The 22584-nt window shown below is 34.1% G+C and overlaps 1 protein-coding gene across 3 annotated transcripts in view; it reads left to right on the top strand.

Moving 5' to 3' along the window:
- The window catches only part of PCDH7 (protocadherin 7), a gene marked incomplete at both ends in the record, with an annotated part of 424688 nt that overhangs the window by 184917 nt on the left and 217187 nt on the right, over positions 1–22584 (top strand). For 2 of the 3 annotated variants that reach the window (XM_080697008.1, XM_080697010.1), the window contains one exon: positions 20500–20716. In XM_080697008.1, coding sequence (XP_080553134.1) covers positions 20500–20716 — 217 coding nt within the window. The remainder of the gene's footprint in view (positions 1–20499; positions 20717–22584) is intronic. The other variant, XM_080697009.1, reaches the window with a different exon arrangement.

The raw sequence follows: 22584 nt of genomic DNA, 5'->3' as shown, positions 1-22584 counted from the left end.
TGATAGGCCTTCCATACCTCATGATAAGCAGTAGATAACTTCATGAGCATGAATTTTTTTTTAATGGAATGTTGGTTACTCTGATACAAGTGAATACATAAAACTCTATTAGTCATCCTGTGTCTGAACAAAATGCCAAGTATGGCTGATTTTAATTACGAATTATTCTTCCTAGAATGTATTATAGCTATTAAAAAAACAGTCAAACCATTTTTAACAAAGTGAAGTGATTGAGAAGGAATATTCATTTAAGTTTTTCTGCAATTGTTTCCAAAATGTAGACAGTCTGTTTCCAAAATACTTGAGCTATTTTTTAAACAATAAGTTAAACTCATAGCGAGACTATTTAAATAGAAATAGTACCTCAAAACCCACAGAGAAGAATAAGCAAATATACTCACCCTGTTCAGCTTATAAATATATGATGATGGCTGAGATTACTAGCAGCCAAGGCAGATTAAAATTAGACTGATCTCCTCTTTTATTTTAAGACCAAAGTGGATTTTTCAACTCCGCTGACACAGATATTGAACTCTATCCCAAAATAATTTTGGCATGTGGTCCAGTCATCAATCATCAGTCTCTCTTTCTCTCTTTTCCTTTCTCTCTGTATATTACACACACACACACACACACACACACACACACGTGTATAAATATGTATACATTCATGTAATTCAAATGTTCAGCCAGAGGTGAGAACTGAGGACCTTTGTAAAACAAGGCAGGAAGTTTTATTGAATTTTGAGAAAATGGCTTAAGCTTGCACTATAGAAAGTAACTACATATCATTTTTTTTTACAACTAGTGTAAATGTATTAACAACAAACTACATAGATAACTAGTGGGGTTCAAATGTAGTTGTCTAATTTTTCAAGCCTAACAAATCAAGTGGTTGCAAAAGTATTTGACTTCATTCTTCTGAGGACTGTTCTCCTGTAGTTTAGACTCAAGTACTCTTTAAAGAAGCTGTCCTGTGCTAGAAGGTGGTTTAGCTGCATCAAAGCTTTTATCAATGTATGAAGTGACTTTCTTCACGGCTCAGGGTTCAGGGTTCAATATCATGCTACTGCCCGAGGCAGAGAACCACAGATTGTTTCTTTTCCTCGGGCAATAGCATGATATTAGAAACCTACAGATCTTAGAAACTCTACAAATATAGGCAAGTCCTTCATGGGCATTCATTTCTTCTTTGGTAAAATGCAGAATAATGGGAATATTTACCCACAGTGTAATTGTGACAATTAAATGAGCTTTGAATGGACATATGATATGCATTCGATGAGCACTGGAAAAGATCACCCTGTATTTCCAATGCACACACTATATCAACTATATCATTAATGAGTCTTTGCTTTTTTCAGTGTATTCTAAGAATTGTGTTTTCCAGTGAATAATTAATTACCAGAGGGAAGGTTTATCTCTATTGATAAGTTTTTGCTGTATCTAAGTTTCCTTTACAACCGTGTATGTCTATTGCTTCTCTCTTTCTTCCTTCAATCCCTTCCCTTCTCCCTTTCTTTCTTTCTTTCTTTCTTTCTTTCTTTCTTTCTTTCTTTCTTTCTTTCTTTCATGCTGGGGATTGAACCCACAGGCACTTTACCTCTGAACTACAGTCCTAGCTCAGAGGTAGAATTCTGTTTATTTTTTAAACAGGGCCTCGCTGAGTAGTTGAGGCTGACTGTGAACCTGTGATCCTCCTGTCTCAGTCTCCCAAGTACTGGGATTACAGGAATTTGCCACCACACCTGTCTTGCCTATGTTTCTTAGTTACCTATGACTTGTCTGTCAAATGAAGTACAGATAATATACATCATGCCTTTAAAATTTATGACCTTCCAAAATAAGTAGTTTTTATTTAAAATCGAAAGTGAAACATTAAAAAACCCAAGTAGATCTTTCTCCCACTCAGATCACAGAGTTAATTATATGTTTATTATTAATGCTATTTCTTAGTACATAGAATGCTTAGACTGAAACCTGAAGGGCAGAAACACAAGTGAGTCAAACATTTTAATAGGCTACCATAAATTTAACAACTCACAGGTGACATGGATCTTTACCTTAGAACATCTAAAGTGAAAATTAAGATATCAGTGAAGTGATATGTAGATAATGACAATGTCTATAGGCTCCAATATAAAAAAATCAAATAATTTTAAATGTGTTAATAAAAAAGAAATTAAAAAGAGATTTTACAAAGAAATAAAATATTTTATTTTAGCTGTGGCTTACCAAATCTCTTTCAAATATGAAAGGTAAATAGGATTAGAAAGTCAAATAGTGATAGTAATAAAATATGATTATTCTATTATTGCCTTAAAGTCTTGTTTTTCTCTCATGTTTGAAAATATTCCTTTTCCATAAACTTAAGAATTACACAATACTAAATGAAATAAGTTGTTCTTGTGGTATTTAATGTTGAAATAATGTATCATGAGTCCTAGGTAATAAGGTTCTATTCTTGCATTGGGCCTTAAAATTGTATTTAGATGACTCAGGGTGTTTCTTACTACCTGCCCTACTGTGTATGAATTACTACTGAGTCTCTGTGTTAGAGTCAGGTTATAAATATCCTCATTTCCCTAAAGAATCATGAAATACCAGCATTTACTATTCCTTTAGTGAATTTATTTTTTTCTATTTTCCTCTGTAAAGCTCAACTTTTTATACAAAGAACTCATCCTCCTAAAATGTTTAAGAAAATGAATAAGAGGCAATATTCACAAATATGGCAACTACATTTAGGCACCAATTAGGACTTAATAATTTCCCCAGCATGGACTAGGCCATTCTTGAAAATCAAATAAATATTATCACCATTATACTCCCCCCACACACACACCTTTTATTCAACTGTGGTAATTTATGAACTTGCAAGTTCATAAATTATTTTTTTCCTTTGCAGTGCGGTAGGTCAAATTCAGGGTCTCACAAATGTTACTTTTTTTCTTTTTTTCTTAATGCATTTAACAGCTTCCTAAGTTTTTGGCCTGGTCTGTAGACACAATTCTGGGCTGAATCTACCATCATCTCTTATAGACCAATCTGTTTCATTTTTAAGGTCGACTTGGATCTTTACTGCATCTTTAAAATTGAGAGATTACTATTTATATTTATAAAATATGAATCATGGCTTTGAATAGTTAAATAATGGTCTCAGATGTTAAATTTATAGTACATATAGTTGAAGAAATTCTGGCTTTCTGATTTGAAATTCAATGGATTTCCCAAAAGACAATATTAAGTATCTGATAGCAGGGGACTTAAATATAAGTTCAAAATGACATTTCTTCACAGGGATATCCCAAAGACTTGGTAGACTTTATTTATTTATTTATTTTTTGGTTTGATTTTTGTTGTTGGTAGTGTTTTCAGAATAATAAATGCAAAAAATAAGATTTCAAAGATTATTTTAATGTCTATATACTTACTAAACTAATACTTTAACACAAAAAATGCAACACAATGTTACATCAATGCCAAGTAAAATTTTTGGAATGAAATGCTGATTGGGAATTTTTCACAGGTGAGATCCAAGAAATTGCATACCAATTTAAATGATAACCATAACCATTATCATAAAAGTGAATACTATACTCAACAATGATTCACTTTTCTTTACCATTCACAACAATCAGGCTCCATGACCCTGTTGCTGTGTAATAAGTTACCATTATCATGATGGCTTAAAACAATGCATGTCATTTACCTTATAGTTCTTTATGCCAGAAATGCTAAATCAATCCCAGTGGGCCAAAATCCATGTGTTGGCAAGGTCCTATTTATTCTGGGAGCTCATTGGAGAATATACTTCTTTGCCTTTAACAGCTCCTAGAGGACATCTGCATTCCTGGCTAGTCTCTCCATGACTCCCTCTTCAAAGCAATTAAAGGTGAAAAGTCTTTCTGCATTTCATCACTTTTACTTCTTCTGCCTCTCCTTCTTTTCAGAACCCTTGGGATTTCTACTGTAGGCCTACCCAAATAATCCAATGCAATCTCCTTATTTTACTGTCAGTTGATTAGTGAACTCAATTCACTTGCAACAACCTTAACGCTCCTTTATATGTAAACTAATATATTCACAGATTCCAAGGATTGGAATGTGGACCTTATTGGGATCCTTTTTCTGCCTTGCATCTCACATTTACTTATCTTTTTGCAGTCATTTGATTGATGTGATTTATGCTGAGAAATTAAAAATGAAAATATGTAGGGCACTGACTACCTTTTAATAGTTTTTGGTAGCTTTCTAACAAAGTTCAGGTAAAACAAACCAAGTGAGAAATGGAGATGGCAGAGGAAATGAGTTCACCTGTGCAGTAGTTGGCTCCAAAATTAAGTTTCATTCAGTTTAATCATTAAATGGTTAAGTAACACTTCTGAGAATTAATCTATTTGTCTTCATTCCTCAGACATATGCATGTACTTAGACTAGCAGAAGTTATTTAAGGACACAAACCTCCATTCCATAGAATATAAAAACGCAAGGATTTAAATGCATGTAGCTTCCTTAACATATTTTACCAGGTGCAGTTTCGATGAAATGTTTAAGATAGAAAAGGCAAGAGAGAGAGAGGGAGAGGGAGAGGGAGAAGGAAAGAGAGGGGAGGGGAGGAAGAGAGAGAGAAAGAAAATAGAGCATCTGCTTGAGTGGATCTTAAGATGTAAAATACACATTTCGTTTTCATTTATTTCAATATAGAAGAATTGACTCAAGTGCTTGTGAGGCCCTGTCTGTGCTTCTATGTATACAGAGAGGTAGCTTTTTGATGTTAGTTTTTATGTCCTTGTTTTCTTGTTCATTTCTAGTATCTCAACAGTTACAAACCCAGCCAGTTCTGCTAGAATTCCACATAGCTCTTCAACGTTGCCTCTTGAACTGCCGCAAACTAACTCTGACTGTGTAATTTACCACGCGGGTTTATCGATCTCATTCAGCTGTTGCTGGAACTCCATGGGAGCGTAGGGGAGTCATGCAAAGCAACTGAGCAGCATGTGAACCGAGCTCTTGATGATTATCACAATGCCAAAATGAAGGGGAAAAAACTAAACTAAAAATAAGTCCTTGCTTGTATTCTGTGAATGCTTTTGAATGATCAATCCACACCTTGCCTAGCTGAGTATGATGAATGAATGTGCAGCATGTAGATTTTGCAGTACAGTGGTAGGCACAAGGCAAACGTTTAATAAATCTCTGTTGTATTGAATCTCATTTTGCAGATAGTATTTTTCTCATTAGTTGCCTGTCGATATTCTCTTTTTTTAACCAAGGACTCCCTCTGCTTTCCTGTTTTTGGTGCATGTAAACACAGTAACTCACAAGAGAGGATGTTTCAGTGAGCTGGAGAGTGAAATCCAACTGTGGTCCAACATGTTTTCATCATTGCATTTTGTACCAAACTTGGTAACCCCTGCTATTAGTACTCCATATCTTAGAGATGAAGGAGATCTCACAGCCTCTGGCCCACTGTAGAAACAGAGTTCACATCTTTATGTGGTTGAGTTAAAGGGACCGCAGAGGATTTGGTTTCAGAGGATAAAGAAGATTTAAGACAAGCATACTTCATAGAACTAATCTTTGGGAAGGCCTTTTTTTTTTTACAAAGACCTTAAGCCTGCTATCTTTGTAACTTTTCATTAATGTAATTAACTCAAATGTTTGATTATCATGCATAGTTTTGTTTGTGATGTTTATTTGATGAGTAAATGCATTCCAAGAGGCATTAATAGTTTCAGGGTCATAAAGGGTATTAAAAATTTCTTAATGGGTGAACAAAGCTTATTTTGAAACCATTGATTTCAACCATTAATGCACTGATCTAGGACATATATTCTTACAGTTCCATGCTCTTACAGTTTAAGCGCATTAAAGAACTGGAAAGAATATTAGTATCATCTATTGAAACACCCTCATTTTTAAATTTGAAGACATTAAGGCTGAAAGATTAGTTATTGCCCTAGATTTTACACTTTTTATCAGACTTAATATGTGAATCCAGGTTTCTCAAACCCTTAGTTCTGGGTTATTGCCAAAACACAAAAAATTTGACAATTTGATAATAGATGGCAATTATATTTAAATGATATTCCAATAGATAAACCCTGTTTATAAATGTTTAGAATTTAGATAAAAATCTAAAATAATGTATATAATATCATTGTAAAATAAGGATTAATAAATTTTGAAATGATGAGATACTCTTGGTGGGCTGAAAACTATACTTCCCAATAATTTATAAAACACAGTTTTATAGTAATTTAAACTTTACATATTAGGGAGCCAGGTGTGGTAGCGCACACTTGTAATCCTAGCATTTGGGAGGCTGAGACAGGAGGATCGTGGTTCGTGGACAGCCTCAGCTACTTGGTGAGGCCCTCTGCAACTTAGTAAGACCCTGTTTCAAAATAAAGAATAAAAATAGGGCAGGGGGTGTAGCTCAGAGGTAGAATGCCCCTGGGTTCCATCCCCAATACCACAAAAAATAAATAAACTTTACATATTAGGTAATTAGAAAAGAGAGCCGATGATCTGTTTTCCATAGGAACCCTAGATGAAGAAAGAGAAGCCATAGATGAGTAAATAAGGTGACCTATTTACTTACTCACTTACATGAGAGGGATGGGAAGGGGGAAGAAAAAAATTCCCTAATGTACATGATGTACATTCACAAACATATCAATCAGTGAGCCAAACATGAGAACGAGGGAGGGGAAGAGAATTGGGGAAGGGCTAAATGAGTGATGTGTGCATGAGTGCCTTTACCATCTTGTACCCCATTATGATGTATGACTACAATGCCTCAATTAAAAAATAGAGCTGGATGCCGTGCGTGGTGAGCATGCTTGTAATCCCTGTGCTTGGGAGGATGAGACAGGAGGGTCACGCAGGTTCGAAGCCAGCTGCGCTGGCTTAAGAGACCCTGTTTCCAAATATAAAAAATGTAAAATAGGTCTGGGAGTGTAACTCGAAGGTAGAAGGGTTTTCAGGAACCCCAGTACCACCAAAAAAATAAATAAATAAATAAATAAATAAATAAATAAATAAATAAAAAATAAAAATAAATAAAAAGTAGAGCTGGTTACAGCCCCAGAAATACTTTAGAATACGCATTTCTGGATGTCCCTGGGTAATGAAAAACATTATTAGAGAGAGATCTAAACCAATGTCCTAGCAGTGGATTTCTCAGAAACTATGCATGGAATTGAAGAATATTTGGATTTATAAAGTATGCAAGGAATTAAGTAATCATACTCTCTGATTAAAGAATCCCCTATAGATTTCACTGATTAAAAATTGTGATGGAGAAACAAAGGGAAGGCTCAAATGCCCAGTGCTAGGGTGAAACAGATTAATTGTAAAGTGTACAGAGATTAGAAATTGGGCTAGGATCCTAGAGTGTACTTAGACATAATGTTAAGGGGGTAGGAATGAGGAGTTACAGGATTTTATGTCTCAAAATATTATGCATCAAGGATTACAGTTAAGAAGAAGAATTGAAATAATAAAAGAAAAAAATATTGGTGAAAAATCAAATTGTCAGTAGAACCAGTTGATAAGGGTGAATTCCAGGTTCCAAATTCCTAATCTTTCTCTTTTTAAGAAAAACACAGAAAAATAAGAAATAACCAAAAACATGGCACATTTAAACAAGAGCCCTTGCTTACTTTAAACCAATACTTATGCTTATTTAATCTATAAATATTTAGTGAGTGCTATATTATTGTGCATGGGTTATGCTAGAAAATTTGTAAACAGTTTTAATACTTATAGGAACTCTTAAAGTTTGATGTTGTTGTTAAAATTACTAGAAAATATCATTTCAATTTGTAAGAACTGAAGTTTAGATAGGTAAAACAATTTTCTCTAAGCCACGCTGTGAATAAAAACAGGGTTAGGATTTAATTATAGTACTTTTTAATACCAGATCTCAAGTAGTTTTTTACATACACTACAGTCACTTGAAAAACAATTTTCTAGCTAAGAAATTTCTATTATAAGTGCATTATTTGGAAGCAGTGGTGGCATTTCCTGCTTTAAGTACCCCCAAATTGGTTTGCAAAGCAATACAAAAACCTGATAGGTTCCGGAATGCAGTGACTTGCACAGTGTTTCAGCCAACATTCTCTCACTGCTGGGACCCAAAATACCTGACAGCCACAGCTTAGAGAAAAGAATATTTATTCACTCACGGATTTGGAAGTTTCAAAAGTTTCAGTCCATGTTGGGCAGGATCATGTCTGCAAAGTTTAGGGTATGGTGGCTGGAAACAGAGGGAAAAGAATAAGAAACATGTATAATCCCCTAAGTCACACCTCCAGAGATCTACCTCTTCACCTGTACTTTACTGCTCCATATATTCATTAATCTTCCAACAATTTATTTGCTGATGAGGTCTGAACCCTCATAATTCAATTATTCTACCTCAGAATGTTTTGCATTATCAATACACGAGAGCTAGCAGGGGGGCACTGTATATCCAAAGCACACACATTTTCATCGTGTGATCATAAAAAGGTTTCCATTCATAGTAACGTCCATTGAAAGAACTACTGATCTGTGCTTTATAAATTATGAATAATATCTTCTCTAAATGTCTTAATAGGTCAATGTGATACTTATTAATTGAGCTGCATTTTACTGATTTCAAATGCTCAGTGCTAGGGTTAAACAGATGAATTAGAGTGTACAGAGATTAGAACTAGGATTCTTGCATGTATTTAGTAATAATATTTGAATATGAGAATATGTTTACATGTACTCCAATTTTCCCCCTCAGAGAGAATAGTTTTAAAGAGCATTAGGCATTCTAGCACCATTGGACAGTTACTAGGAGAATTTGTTTAACCTCTGTATCAATTTATCAGAAAAATGAGAAGAATAAGAGTCCCTTACTTGTCCAAAGTTGTTCCAAAGAAGTGCAAATCTTCTGAGAAATTTTAAAAATAAAATTAATATGCAAATTTCCATTATTTTCAACTTTTTTAGAGTGTCTGATACATAAGATTTATAAATTTTATATATAAATGTTAAGTTTTATTTCATCATTGGATCACTATGAGAAACAGGTATGAATAAAATGGATCTGCATTTCTGTTTGCATCTGGCATATCTTGATTTGGGATAATTCTCTTGGAAGGTGGAAACATGTGCTGAAGAAGTCATGTCTGTAGAAGGAGGCTAGGCACTCTTTGTGGTCCTCTGGCTGGGGCGATGAAAGAGGAACACTGCCTTGTTCTGACAAGAGAGTGATTAAGTACCCACAACATGTTTACTGTCTTATTATGAGAAAACGCCAATGGAGCCTACTCAGAGGCAAACACAGATATCTCCAATTTATCTAACAGTGAAAAGAAAGTTGTTCCAGTATAAATCTTGCTTCCATAATAAACGGTATGGAAAAAGTAACTGAATTTTATGTAACTTTTACTTTTTTATGCCAGTTATTTATGGTGTTTATAATGAACAGGGAGGTTCTACAAATCAAAACTCAGCCCAAAGTCTTTGAAATAAGAATCCAATAATCCACGAACTGGATAATGTTCCTTTGAAAAACTGGGTGTTGTTTTTTTGTGTGACATCTTTGTACATCTGGTCTTGGACTAGATGAGAACTGCATAAAGTAGGCCAAATCTGGCCTTCTGCATTTTTTCAGCAGTGAGCCAGATGTGATTGATTATTTTACATTTGCAAGTTTTGAGAAATAAGCAATAATAACACAGGGTAGGAAAATTATCTGAAACAAATTTCTTAGTCTACAAATAAAGAATTACTGAGACATGACCATGTCCATTCACTTATAAATATTCAAATGGCTGTTTTCCCATCACAGTGGATGAGTTGTACAGTTGTGGCAGAGACTTATAGCCCACAAAAATAAAATACGGACGTATTTTACAAAAAAATATTTGCCAAACCTTTATAGAAAAAATTGTGCCAAACCCTGCATGAGTTCTAAAAGTAGTCAGTAAGAAAGAAAAGCATAGACCAAATGATTGTGTCCACAATATAGAGGACCCACAGTTTGTGTTTTAAAACGTAATACCTTCCTATTTGGGGGAAATTTTCAGGGGAAAAATGTGTTTGCCTGTATTTATTAAGCGTTCTGAGGTTTTGTCTATTCTGTTTTCCAATATTTTTCATTAGAGGGAAAAACAAAGCTCCGAGTGGTTAATTTGTACATTTAGGCTAATGTATTTCTTGCAGTAGTTTGAATATGGAAATTCATTATTTTTCTCATTTGTAATATCAGAACATTAAAGTGACAAATGCAGGGATGGCAGGAGGAGAAGTGACAATATAAATTAAATGAATAGCATATTCCTGGCCTGTGGTCATTACTATTTTAATTCTGCATCATTATTATTCTGTAATAGTTAAGTAGTTTGTGTTCTCCAGAACAGAGGACTGTAAGTACCACCTAAATTCTTTGTTTCTGAAGTACACATATAGACCATGATGTCAAATATATAAAGGCATAAAAGTCAAAAGAGAGAGTTATTTAATTTCTCTTTCCCCAAATGAAAGTCTTAATTAACTGGTCAAAATGTCTCAACATGTTTCTTCATATCCTTTCATCTGCTCTTGACTTGAAAGAAAGAAAGGCAGTTTGAAGTATGAAGGAATCCTGAGATTGCAGTAAAGGAAGACACCCCTAAAGTTTAAAGACCTGATTAAATTTTGTTTGAGGGTTCTGCCAGATATCCTGCAAGTAAATGGACTGTGGAATCCTAAATATGTTTGTTTAGTAGCACTGACACTGGCTTAGAATGTTTGCAGATTAATCAAGTGCCTGTCCATCTGCAAGGAAAGACCTCCCAGTATAAGAAAGCTCCTCTTTAACACTAAAATGCAGCACTCCTTATAATACTGCGATGTTCTGCTCCACGACTGTTTCGGTGCTTTATGACTGACAAAGAGAGTCATTAGAAGTCTGTTTGATGGACATAACTAAGTGAATTGGAAAAAATAAAAAAGCCTTTTCAGCCCATTCAGAAATAATTGATGTGACTGAGACAGCTGTATGTGAGTTCCAGATAAGAAGACAATTTATGGAGAAACTACTGAAGCTAAAAAGGAAGGTGCAGATTTAAAGTTCCCAATAAAGTTGTCTGTTAGACATAGCGGTATTCAATAAGGAGAAAGATTTAACCCGAGGTTCTCTCCAATAGATGGCATCCTTAGGGTCCTATCCTCTTGAAAATAAAATCCCTATAAAGGTGCTGTCGCTAGGTTATAAAACATGAACTCTAAAGGGGAAGTATCTGCACTCATATACGCTGTGTGCTCTCTTTTACTGGAACTACTGCACAAAATAGGGTGTTACTAAAGCTGAAAGCTTTTATTTTTCTTTCTCTAAAACTGACCACTGCCCTATCAAAGAAAATAATTTGCAAGTAGGCTGTAACTTTAATGATTTTACAAGTATAGATAGAAGGCAAATGTTTTAAGTATGTCTGATTATGGGACAAAATATTTGCTTTTAATGTGTGATAGATAACTTTTCATCAGAAAGTTAAGATGAATAAAAGTAAGTTTTTTTATTATTTATATAATTATGAATATTCATCTGTTCTCTACTGTTTTTCCTGGAAACTATACATAAATTTTCTGGCAAAGATTTTTTAAAAGTAGGTAACACCTGGAGATTGTACACATACTTAGCAAGAATTGTGTTTTAAAAATAGAAGATATTAATAACATAACATGCATGCTAATGTTAATTTAAAAATTATTTTCCCAAATGTGCAAATTATTAGCAGTCTATATTATTACTATATCAGCACTTTCAAAAAATGAAGGGTAGTTAGGATTATCTCAAATTTTTATCATAAATTAAGAATATATCTGCAAGATAAAATTTAAAAAGGAGGCAGTCATATTTCTAGTAGGATTTGATTTCAGCTACTTAGATATTTTAAAAAATAAACTCTTTAGAAAGTTACATTAATCCCCTAATGACTTCGAAATTTGAGAATTTCATTTTTTCCGGTAGGATGAGATCGAACCGCCAGTCAATGTCCGAAGCAAAGCAGAGCTTGGGAGATCTTCTCCACCTGATAGGTGGCCAGAATCAGCATCCCATTATCTACCTTTCAATAGCAATAGTGGAGATGCAATTTTGCAAAAAAGAATCATGAATCAAATGCTGACCTCATCATTCCTTCATAAGTACCTTCTTTCTGTTATCCAAATACATTATAACTCCATTTATCACCTAAGCATTATGTCTCTTTCATTGTCCTAACCTCACCAATATACGGACTTTAGCATCTGTTCACATTTTCCAGAAAATAAAACTATTAAATGCAAGTGAATCTACTGAATATGTTATATCGTACAACCACACAGCATTTGATTTTATAGATCTGTATTTGCTATGTTTGTCCTCTTATGTCTCTAAAATGAACATTTTATGAGAGTGATTGTGAAATCACACATCCTTCCTCTTGGGTTACCCAACATTTCTAAAGAAGGGTGTAGGGTGGAGAGGAAGATGCCACCATGCCTAGGTCCCCAGACAGAAGAAGAGCAACAATGGCCGGTAGAGGACTTCTTCATTATCAACATTACCTACTTTTTAGATGACCTCTAGAGTTCCACAAAACAAAGTAAACAGAATGGCATAAAGAGTGGAGAATGCTGGTTATGTGTCTAGTTAAAGCCATGTTAACACTAGTGTATTTCTGTCATCTGGAAGCTGGGAGGATGAGGGCATATCCAATGCTCCAGAGATCACATTTTATTTGGAGTTTACCATTGAGTAAATTTTTAACAACCTCCAAAACATCTGAGTAGGCCCTAAAGAAGGTGTGCCCTCAGGCGAAAGACTTCAATGTGGCAAAGCACAGGACAAACATAGTTGATAAATTCCATTCTAAAATAACCAAATGTAGAAGTACTCATTCTTAATGAAATATTATATCCTAATGCTCTTGATAACACCTTGGGTGTTATCAGATGTACATGTTTGCTTTATAAATAAGTTTTGTTTAAAATAATAAAAACAGTATTAATAGGATAATTAGGTTTGAAATTTGAGGTGAATTAGAAATGCTATTTAAAAGCTTTGTGACTCACTGGCGTTGCTCTATATTTTCATGAAAAAATGCAAAAACCTAAAACAAGATTAGAGATAGTTCTAGTTATATAGCTGTGGCCTGAGGTATAGTACCTTTTATAGTATGTCTTTAAGGGACCTTAAGGCTCTTTTATAAACTCGTTAATTTTCAGAGAACTTAAATTGGTAAAGGACAGATTGTATTATCTCTCTCTTACAGACCCTGAGCCTAAGGCATAAAAATCGCAGGTCAGCTAACTTGTCCAAGGTCACAAAAAATCTATATTTTTTTTAAAATAGAAGTCTTTGTTTCTGCCTGTTGTTGCTATTTCTAATGCACTATATTTTTCATTAAACCTGTACATGCATATACACACTCGTCCTACATATTAAATTCCTCTGCACGTTTTATTGTTCATGTTGCTTTTGTAATCTTTTGAATTTAATTTCTATCTTAATTCTAGATTATTTATCATGGATCTCTTTTATTCTCCTCCCACCATTGGTTCCTGGACACCTGTATGGGGAAATGGGGGAGTGGGAAGGAAGTGGGGGAAGCTCACAAAAGAGCTGTGTGCAAGTCTGACACCATCACTATGAACTACATTATGATGTAAGACTATAATGCACCAATAAATGTATTAAAATAAATAAATAAATTTAATAAACAAACAAATATTTCCCCAGGGCTATCTTCTCTACTGCTGATGAAAGAAGACAAAAATATAGATAAATACAACAATGCACATATATTTCCCTTTTAATTGGTATGTTACTTTGGTCTTTTGAGATGTATTTTCTAAATTACTAGCCAATCCCGCTTACTCGATTTGTTTATATATGCACACCTATCTTTGTTCCCCCTAGTTAAGATATTTTAGCTATATAACATTATGATAGATGAATCCAAAAGTCACATGGAAGCCAGAGCATTCTCTCTGATGTTTTGGATTTTTTTATCATAAAAGATTTTTTTTTATTTCAGGAAATTGTCTGAGTCTTTGGTTTCTGAGTTTCAAAATTGATCTCACTTCTTTACTCACTTCTTTAATTCATGCTGTTGGACCCAAATATGGCCTTAAGATCTATGTTGTCTATTAAACTTCTTTAGAGATCTCAGTCCACAAACCCTTTTCAGTACCTCCTTAAATTTCTAAGCAAATTTCACATCTATTTTCTACCTCTATTTTATTGGAAGCTTAATGATGTTATAATTTTTCTATTTTGGTAGACCCATAGGTATTGTGTTTCTTCAATGTGTAGATTTATTTTTGAAACCCTGGTATATAATGGATAGAAAATAAATGCAAATGAATTAATGACTGAATCCAGTCAGCCACATAGGGCTGTTTTTAAGAGCCTTGCTATTCATTCTCATGCCAATATCTCCTTTTGGCCTTTCAACTTGGCAGGTAAATGATTCTCCAGAGTTCAACCCTACTTAGCATAATCACCTTCCTTCCTCTAGCATCTCTTCTTCCTCCTCCTTAATATGGAATAGTCAGGTCAAGTCTTCTACCTTGATCATTTAATTAGATCATTTACTCAACCAAATAAACTATTCGGTTTTCACTCCTTATTTGTAATTCTCACACATGCCACTGCAATGTTTAGAACAATTTTATTTGAGCCATGCTTCATGCTTTACTCGGTCAAAACTCTAGACCATCTTTACCCTTTCAGACAACTGGAAGACAGATACTCTTCCTCAAGCTCTGGTTTCCTTTTCATCTAGGTAGATCAGTTTATATTTGCAGGGCACAAAACAATTTATCATCTAAGACAAAAAGAAAAAAATACAAGGCTCATATACTTCATACCCATGCTTTTGAGTCTCAAGGGGAATTTGTACATGAGTTTACTGATTCTTCCTGGAAGCTCACATGGACACTGAGGGAACCAGTTTAGTTCCTGGAGCAGGTTCCTCTCTTTGATCTCTTTACATAGGTTCTTCATGATCATAGGGTTTCTCTTCACTCTCTATGCATGTCTATCTACCAGGCAATTCACTGAGCAGGAGTTAGAACTGCTCATATCAGGACTGCCCACCATGGACATGGGTGATCTAAAATCTAGCACCAAGTACCACAAATACCAGATCAACTCTATTCAGATGCAGTGGTTTTGCAGAGAATTGTGTTCTTTTGGCCAAGCTGACTGGGTCAAATTCCTCTAGTTTGTCACAGGTATTGCCAACGTGACCTTGTGAAACTTTGCTGGCCTCTAAGGCAAGATCAGCATTTAGAAGTTTCAGATCCATTGAGACTACAGGTCCACAGATCACCTGCCTTCAGCTCACACATGTCTTAATAAGCTGGACCTGCCTACTTATGAGAGCTTTGGGAAGCTCCATCACATGCAACCTTTGGGCACCCAAGAGTGCTCTGAAGGCTTTGGGCTGACTTAATAAGCTCTGCCCACCTGTGAAGTACTTTTTTGTTTGTTTGTTTACCAGTTATTGGACCATGTGTGTGTCCCTTCTACCCATCTTTCTCAGTACATACCTGTGTTCTCTCCTTCTGCTCATTCTTTTTCCCGATCCTCTTTCCTTACCTCTCCCAGTTCCATGAACCCTGTTAAATGATCCCCACCCCTGCTAAAAAGGCAGTAGCCTTTCGGGGACATTTTTGCTCCTAGTGTTTGTACAGTGTGCTCCTCTGATCCTGTGTTCTTAGGATTTGCTGCATTGAGATATGAAACCCTTGGACAGGGACAAATTATATATTTCTCTATATTTTTGTTTGCATTTCTTAATTTGTGACTTGGAATGTGTTGATGTGCACAGCTAATGATTCAATGTGAGACAAAATTGGTGTCCGTGTTGTGGAGGTTTCAGATAAAGAGGACACTTCATAAAAAATTTTTAAAAAGCTACTGATATCCAAGTCACACCTAAGTACTGATTTACTGGGTTTAGGCTGGGGCGAGGCACCGGCATTTCTTCCTTTCACAAGTTCTCTGAGTGATTCCAAGGTGCATGTAGGCTCAAGAATCAACACTTAAACTACTTCAGAGTAGCAGTAATTAACAAAGTGACAGTCACACATCTAATGCAAATTTATTCTCTGTTATGAAGTCAACAACACATTGCATTACATTTCTACTTTAGTCAATTTTTCTGGAATATACAGATAATATGAATTCTGTGTCATAACCACTGTTGTAAATCCTGTGTTTTCAACAGAACCAACATGAGAATAAAGGGTAGTATATAAAAATTTGTCTGTCTTTCTCTTTCTTCAGTCTCCATCTATCCTCTATCTATCTATCTATCTATCTATCTATCTATCTATGTTTATGCTTACTATTAGAATTAATTTCTCAGATCAATGGGTTATCCTTCAGAATTTAGGATTCTGTAGTAATTAGGTTTATATTGCAAACTTAAATCCATCATTACAAGAATTTTATTATTCAAAATTATTAAATAGGCCAGGTGTGGTGGCTCATACTTGTAATCCTAGCACTTGGGAGGCGGAGACAGGAGGATTGCCCAGGTTCAAAGTCAGCCTCAGCTTCTTAGTGAGGGTCTCAGCAACTTAGTGAGACCTTGTTTCCAAATAAATTATGAAAAATAGGTCTGGGAGTATAACACAGAGGTAGAAAAGCCCCTGGGTTCCACACCTAGTACACCAAAAAAAATATAGAGTTCAAGGTATAGTGCTATAATACTAATAATATACTGTATAATCTAATGGCACATTTTAATAGGGATAAAAATGATAGATGGACATATTCTGATACATTTTGTAATACATTATAGTTTAACCATTTTCATAAGTTATGTTTTCATTTATTCAGATATTATGTTAGGTGCAAAAACATTTTTATACAAAAGAGGAAGCATCAATGAATCTAAGTATTTGTAATATATAATAATATAGGTTTTAGTAGTTTTATATAGATTATAATAGTGTGTGGTGGGGTGCTGAGAATAATGAACTTGGGTTGATTTACAGCCCCTTCCCTTTTTATGTTTTGTTTTGAAACAGGGTCTTGTTAGATTGCTGTAAGTCTCACTACATTGCTGAGGCTGTCTTCAAATCTGTAATCCTCTTGTATCCGCATCCCAAATACTGAGATTATAGGCATGTGTCACCACACCCAGCTTAGATCATATTATTTTTAAATTATTATTTTCTTATAATATAATTTATGGAGATTAAAATATTTAATAATCACAACAGGGTTAGGAATTATATGAATAAAATACATCCATTCATCGTAGCCATTATGTTCCATTACAGAATAAACATGTTTTATTTTTTACATTTTTCATTTTAAAAATAGCTTTTTGCCTTTTTCTCTGTTATCCTATCAATACTTTTGATAGACTTAACACAGATTCAGAGATTGCCACCTTCACACAAATGAACTATTTTTTGCTTTAAAATTAAACTGAAACACCTTTTCTAAAAAATTGTTATTTTTCTTTTCTCAGTTTATTAATATAATGTATGTACTTCTGTATTTATTCTGAGCTTTCTTCTTGTGCTAGTTAAGATTGATCCTAAAAGATTTGAAAGTCATTAAAATAGAATTAAGAATAGCATTTAACCTTCATTTTTATTTTTCTATACATATATACTTATTAACTCATTTCTGTATTAAGGTGATAATAATGTCTACATGACTCTTGGAGCTCTTGCTTAAATTATATATTGTCATTCAAATTCCATTATGTTGAGTGCAGCATAATGTGATTTTAGGAAACTTGCAGTGGTCTCAGTTCTGAGTTGACCACATAGATAACCACAAATACTTTGCAGTCATCTGGTAGGTATAAATGAAAAAAAATATAAAATATGCACAGAAAATGTAAAGCATGACAAATACAAGTTGATTGATATATTTATTTAGACATAGATAAAATATAACAATCACCCTAACAAAGAAATAGGAGAAGTAGTGAAATAGGGATACTGCTTTTTCTGTTTTTTTAGTACTGGAAATTTAATCCAGGGGCATTCTCTTAGCTATATCTCCAGGATTATTTTATATTTTATTTAAAACAGGGTCTCATCAGGTTGCTGAGAATATCGCTAAGTTGCTGAGGCTGTCCTCAAATCTGTGATTCTACTATCTCACTCAGCCTTGCAAGTAATGGAATACTAGACATACCTCACCATACTGGGCTAGGATACTATTTCTAGGGTTTAACACTAGTAAAATTTGTCTTATGATATGTACACTATTTATACTACAAATAATTTGAAATTGGAATTGTTTTTCTTTCTTTCTTTTTTTTTTTTTTTTTTTTTGGTGGTACCGGGGGTGGAACCCAGGGACTTTCTACCTCTGGGATATACTCCCAGACCTTTTTTATATTTTATTTGGAAGCAGGGTCTCACTAAGTTGCTGAGAGCCTCACTACGTAGCTGAGGCTGGCTTCGAACCTGTGCAATCTCCTGTCTCAGCCTCCCAAGTGCGGGGATTACAAGCGTGTGCCACCACGCCTGGCTTGGAATTGTTTTTCAATACTACAGCCCCATTTCTGTGAAATATTATAAAAAAGAGAATGTGATTGAAATGTTTCCCTGTACACTTAGATTCAGCCGTTCTAAGAGTTTGATTTTTAACTAGAATGAAAAAAATTTTTGAAAGATTGCATGGTCCTAATTAGTACATGAAGAGTGGGGTACTGGGAGAAATACCGATAATATACAGTATTTTTAGCAAGTCTTTTATCTGTAACAAAATAAAGGGACGACTTGTGGAAGTATGTATTTGTCTCTACCATAGCCAATTTATAATTTAGAGAGAAATGTCATAATTCTTAGCTTTTTTTTTTTTGTGGTACTGGGGTTCCTGGAAACCCTTCTACATCCGGGTTACACTCCCAGACCTATTTTTATATTTTTTAATTTGGAAACAGGGTGTCTTAAGCCAGCAAGGCTGGCTTCGAACCAGTGCGATCCTCCTGTCTCCGCCTCCCAAACTCAGGGATTACAAGCGTGGGCCGCCACGCCTGGCTAATTCTTAGCTTTCTTATTGTTAACTGGACATATACAGATAATCTTTAATATTTTTACAGTTCTACTAACCTTGGTTATGATTTGCATTTTGTGTAATGAGCATTCAAGTTATAAACACGTAAAAGAAGTTTTATACCTTCCCACTATTTTCTGCCAAAATCAATTTTATACTTAGAAGTGGAAAAAACCAGTCTGAGTTATATACTTAAAAATATGTACACTTATGTCACCTTCAAATTCATGCAAGAGTTTAATGTATATTACTATTGCCAAAAATAATTTCAAACAGACATCACAGGACATTCTTATATTGTTCTTCAAATTGCCATTCGTAGGTAGTATTGTCAATATGTGGTAGTAGGTTATTCTCTTAAGAACCCTAAGTTCCTTTTCACTTTAATTATGTAATTAAGATAAACTGCATATTCCAAATATGGTAAATCTTCAGTCCAGCCATTGTCACAAACATTACAAATTGTGTGTTCCTACTGAATAAAATTTTGTAGCAGTTTTCAAATACAAATTAGACTGTATATGATTTTTACTGTTTTAGCACAATGGATGGTCATAGTAAATACATACAATTAAATATTTTGTTTTATTTTCAACTCATTCACTGGTTAGGAAACTTTTACCTATTATTTTAATATGAGCTTTACAATTTCATATAGATAATTTTATAGGAATGATCTAATACATATATGTTTGGTTCCCTAGCACTGCATATAAATCTTTATCAGCTTTACTTTTTTTTTTGCTATACTGAAGTTGAAACCCAGAGGCATTATACCTCTGACCTACACCCCCATTACTATGTTTTATTTTTATTTTGAAACAAGGTCTCACTAAGTTGTGGTGGGTCTCACTAAGTAGCTGAGCTTGGCTGCAAACCTGTGATCCTCCAGTCTCAGCCTCCCAAGTACTAGGATTATAAGCATGCACCACCACATCCAGCTAGTTATACTTTTAATAGCTAAGTCTGGTGCCAGAACATTCAATTTCAAAGTTTAGATCATATAAACTCTATTTTAATTCATTATATCATACAGACAAATTATGTTAAAATGCCATCTTTTATAATGAATTAGCTTAATATTTATTGCTTTCTGAATCATTTGCCTTTGTTTTTATAAAGTCTATTTGTGAAAAGCATAAAAACTGTTGAACAGAAAAAAGCTGACTCTGTGGCACTAACATATCAGATTGCAATGCATGTTTTCATGAAATTGCTGTTTTGTTTTCTTTGTTTCAGAAAAGGAGTTTCAAGTATTTTGTAATAAAATCTAAGCTCTAGATATATTGTCTTAGATGATATGCAGTTATTCAAATAAATTGCAACATATTAACCATTTTGTATTGAGTGTTGTCAGTAGACATTGACATATGTAATTTATGCATTTTTAAAATAAGATTGCTTACAACCTTATACCTTAGTGACATTCAGAATCTCTTCTTTTGCAGCCATTTCGTAGAGTGACGTTTTCTGTTGTGAGTCAGCCTCAGGACCCACATCAGGGGTCACTGCAGAGTTGCTATGACAGCGGGCTGGAGGAGTCAGAAACACCAAGCAGTAAGAGCTCATCAGGGCCAAGACTGGGTGCCCTTCCACTCCCAGAGGACAACTATGAAAGGACCACGCCGGATGGCAGTGTTGGTGAGGCAGAGCATATGGAAAATGGTAGGGGCAAACACTACATCCACACACATAATCACGCTAGTGAGCCGCAATAAGTAGGCTTGGCCAAGATAAAGATCAGTCTAAACCCCCAATAAAATAGCTGACACCAAAAACTATTTTACTTTAAATAAAAAATATCTACTAAAATACAGAAATGCCAACTAAAGGAACATAACTATCTAGATAAAAATCACCCAAATCGCACCAACATTTTAAAATAGCCTGTCAGAAATAAATGCACTTTCAGATAAATCAGAGCAGGGCTTGCTATGAGATATGCCAAATTAGTTCACAATTCTTAAATAATAACCACTGAGAAAGGTCCCTTCTGATTGTGGGTTGTTTTTTTTTCTGTTCATTTTTGTCATGCAACTATTTCTTCAATTGCCACTATCCACTCTTGGTGAAAGGAAACGAACATAAACACACCTTGCTTGACTTCCAACCCCCAGAGATATTTAGAAAAGCATTTTTCCAACCTTTCCTATCAAGTGCTAGCTGAAAGGGAGTCAGAGAAGGAAAATACCACTGTCTTACTCTCCATCGTATGAAGTAAATACTATTAGAATTCCTCTCTCATTTAAGTATAAGGCTTTTCTCATGTTTTTGTAAGAGAAAGGATGGAAACTAAGTGATAATTCTTCATACTCTTATCCTTTGTGAGGCTATTCTCATAATTATCACAGTTGGCCTTATCTGCATTTTTATTTAATTCATAGCATTATATAGCAAACAGTACTTGTGAAACGTTTCACATTTGTTTATGTTTCCAAAGACAATTTGATAATTTGTTTTCTGAATTTCAAGTCATAAGTAAATGCTTGAGGAATACATTTATGTCAAATAATGGAATGGTACAATTTTTTTCTAAATCCCTTATTATTTCCATCATAAAATAGATATAATTAAATAAAGGGAAGGAAGATGAGTCACAATTTTTATCTGTTGTAAAAATACAAAATAGATTGATGTCTCACCATCTTAACCCATTAGTAAAGTAGAACTTATTTATTTTCTATTATGTACTAGTTCCTTAGTGATGATATACAAAGAGAGCCTATTAATAAAGGAGAAAAGACTGTGTTTACAGGAATTATACATATATATATATATATATTTTTTTTAAGTCCAATGATAGATATATGACAAATGGCCCCAAGTGGAAATACTGCTATACCAAATCATGACAAAATAATTATTTACTCACATTACTATCAGGTGAGAAGATATGATATCAGAGTCTGATAATGGATGTCCCTCCTAATCAGTTTTTCAGACTTCAAATGGCATTTTGCCATATGGCTATAAAGGCATGCTTATCTGTGTGTATGGTGGTGTGTGCTAATGTGGATGGGAGATTGATGTGATTTTTAAGAAATTTTTCCTAATAATTTTTAAAACGAGTATACATTTTTGTATGAATTGAAATTCTGATGAATATATTTTAAGGCAGGTCTTTTTAAAATCCTTTGGATAAAAAAATAAATTTTCAAGTATTATAATATATGCTTACCTACTTAGTAAGACAGGATTATTTTAATTTAGGGGTATTACTACATCTGAGATTATCCTGTGACAATACATAATTTTATTTATATTTTTAAAAGTGCTTATGCTTGCTGTAAATAACACAATGCACAATTAGTCTTTATATTTTGGGTGTCAGCTATATGATTAGAAAGGAATTTATAAAACTGTTCATATAGTTATTTTAATGTTATTTTCAGTTGTTGTGACTTAAAGGGCATTCAACAGCTTTAACAAAGCAAGAAATGATGAATAATTAAAACATAATTATATATAGACAGAAAACATGATTACTTTTTAGGAAACATATATGCCATGGAAACTTTAATACATAAGCAGAG

The sequence above is a fragment of the Muscardinus avellanarius genome (assembly GCF_963383645.1).
Source record: "Muscardinus avellanarius genome assembly, chromosome: 6".
NCBI classification, from domain to species: Eukaryota; Metazoa; Chordata; class Mammalia; order Rodentia; family Gliridae; genus Muscardinus; species Muscardinus avellanarius.
Note: the sequence above shows the minus strand (reverse complement) of the source record. Positions and strands in the feature narration are given on the sequence as shown.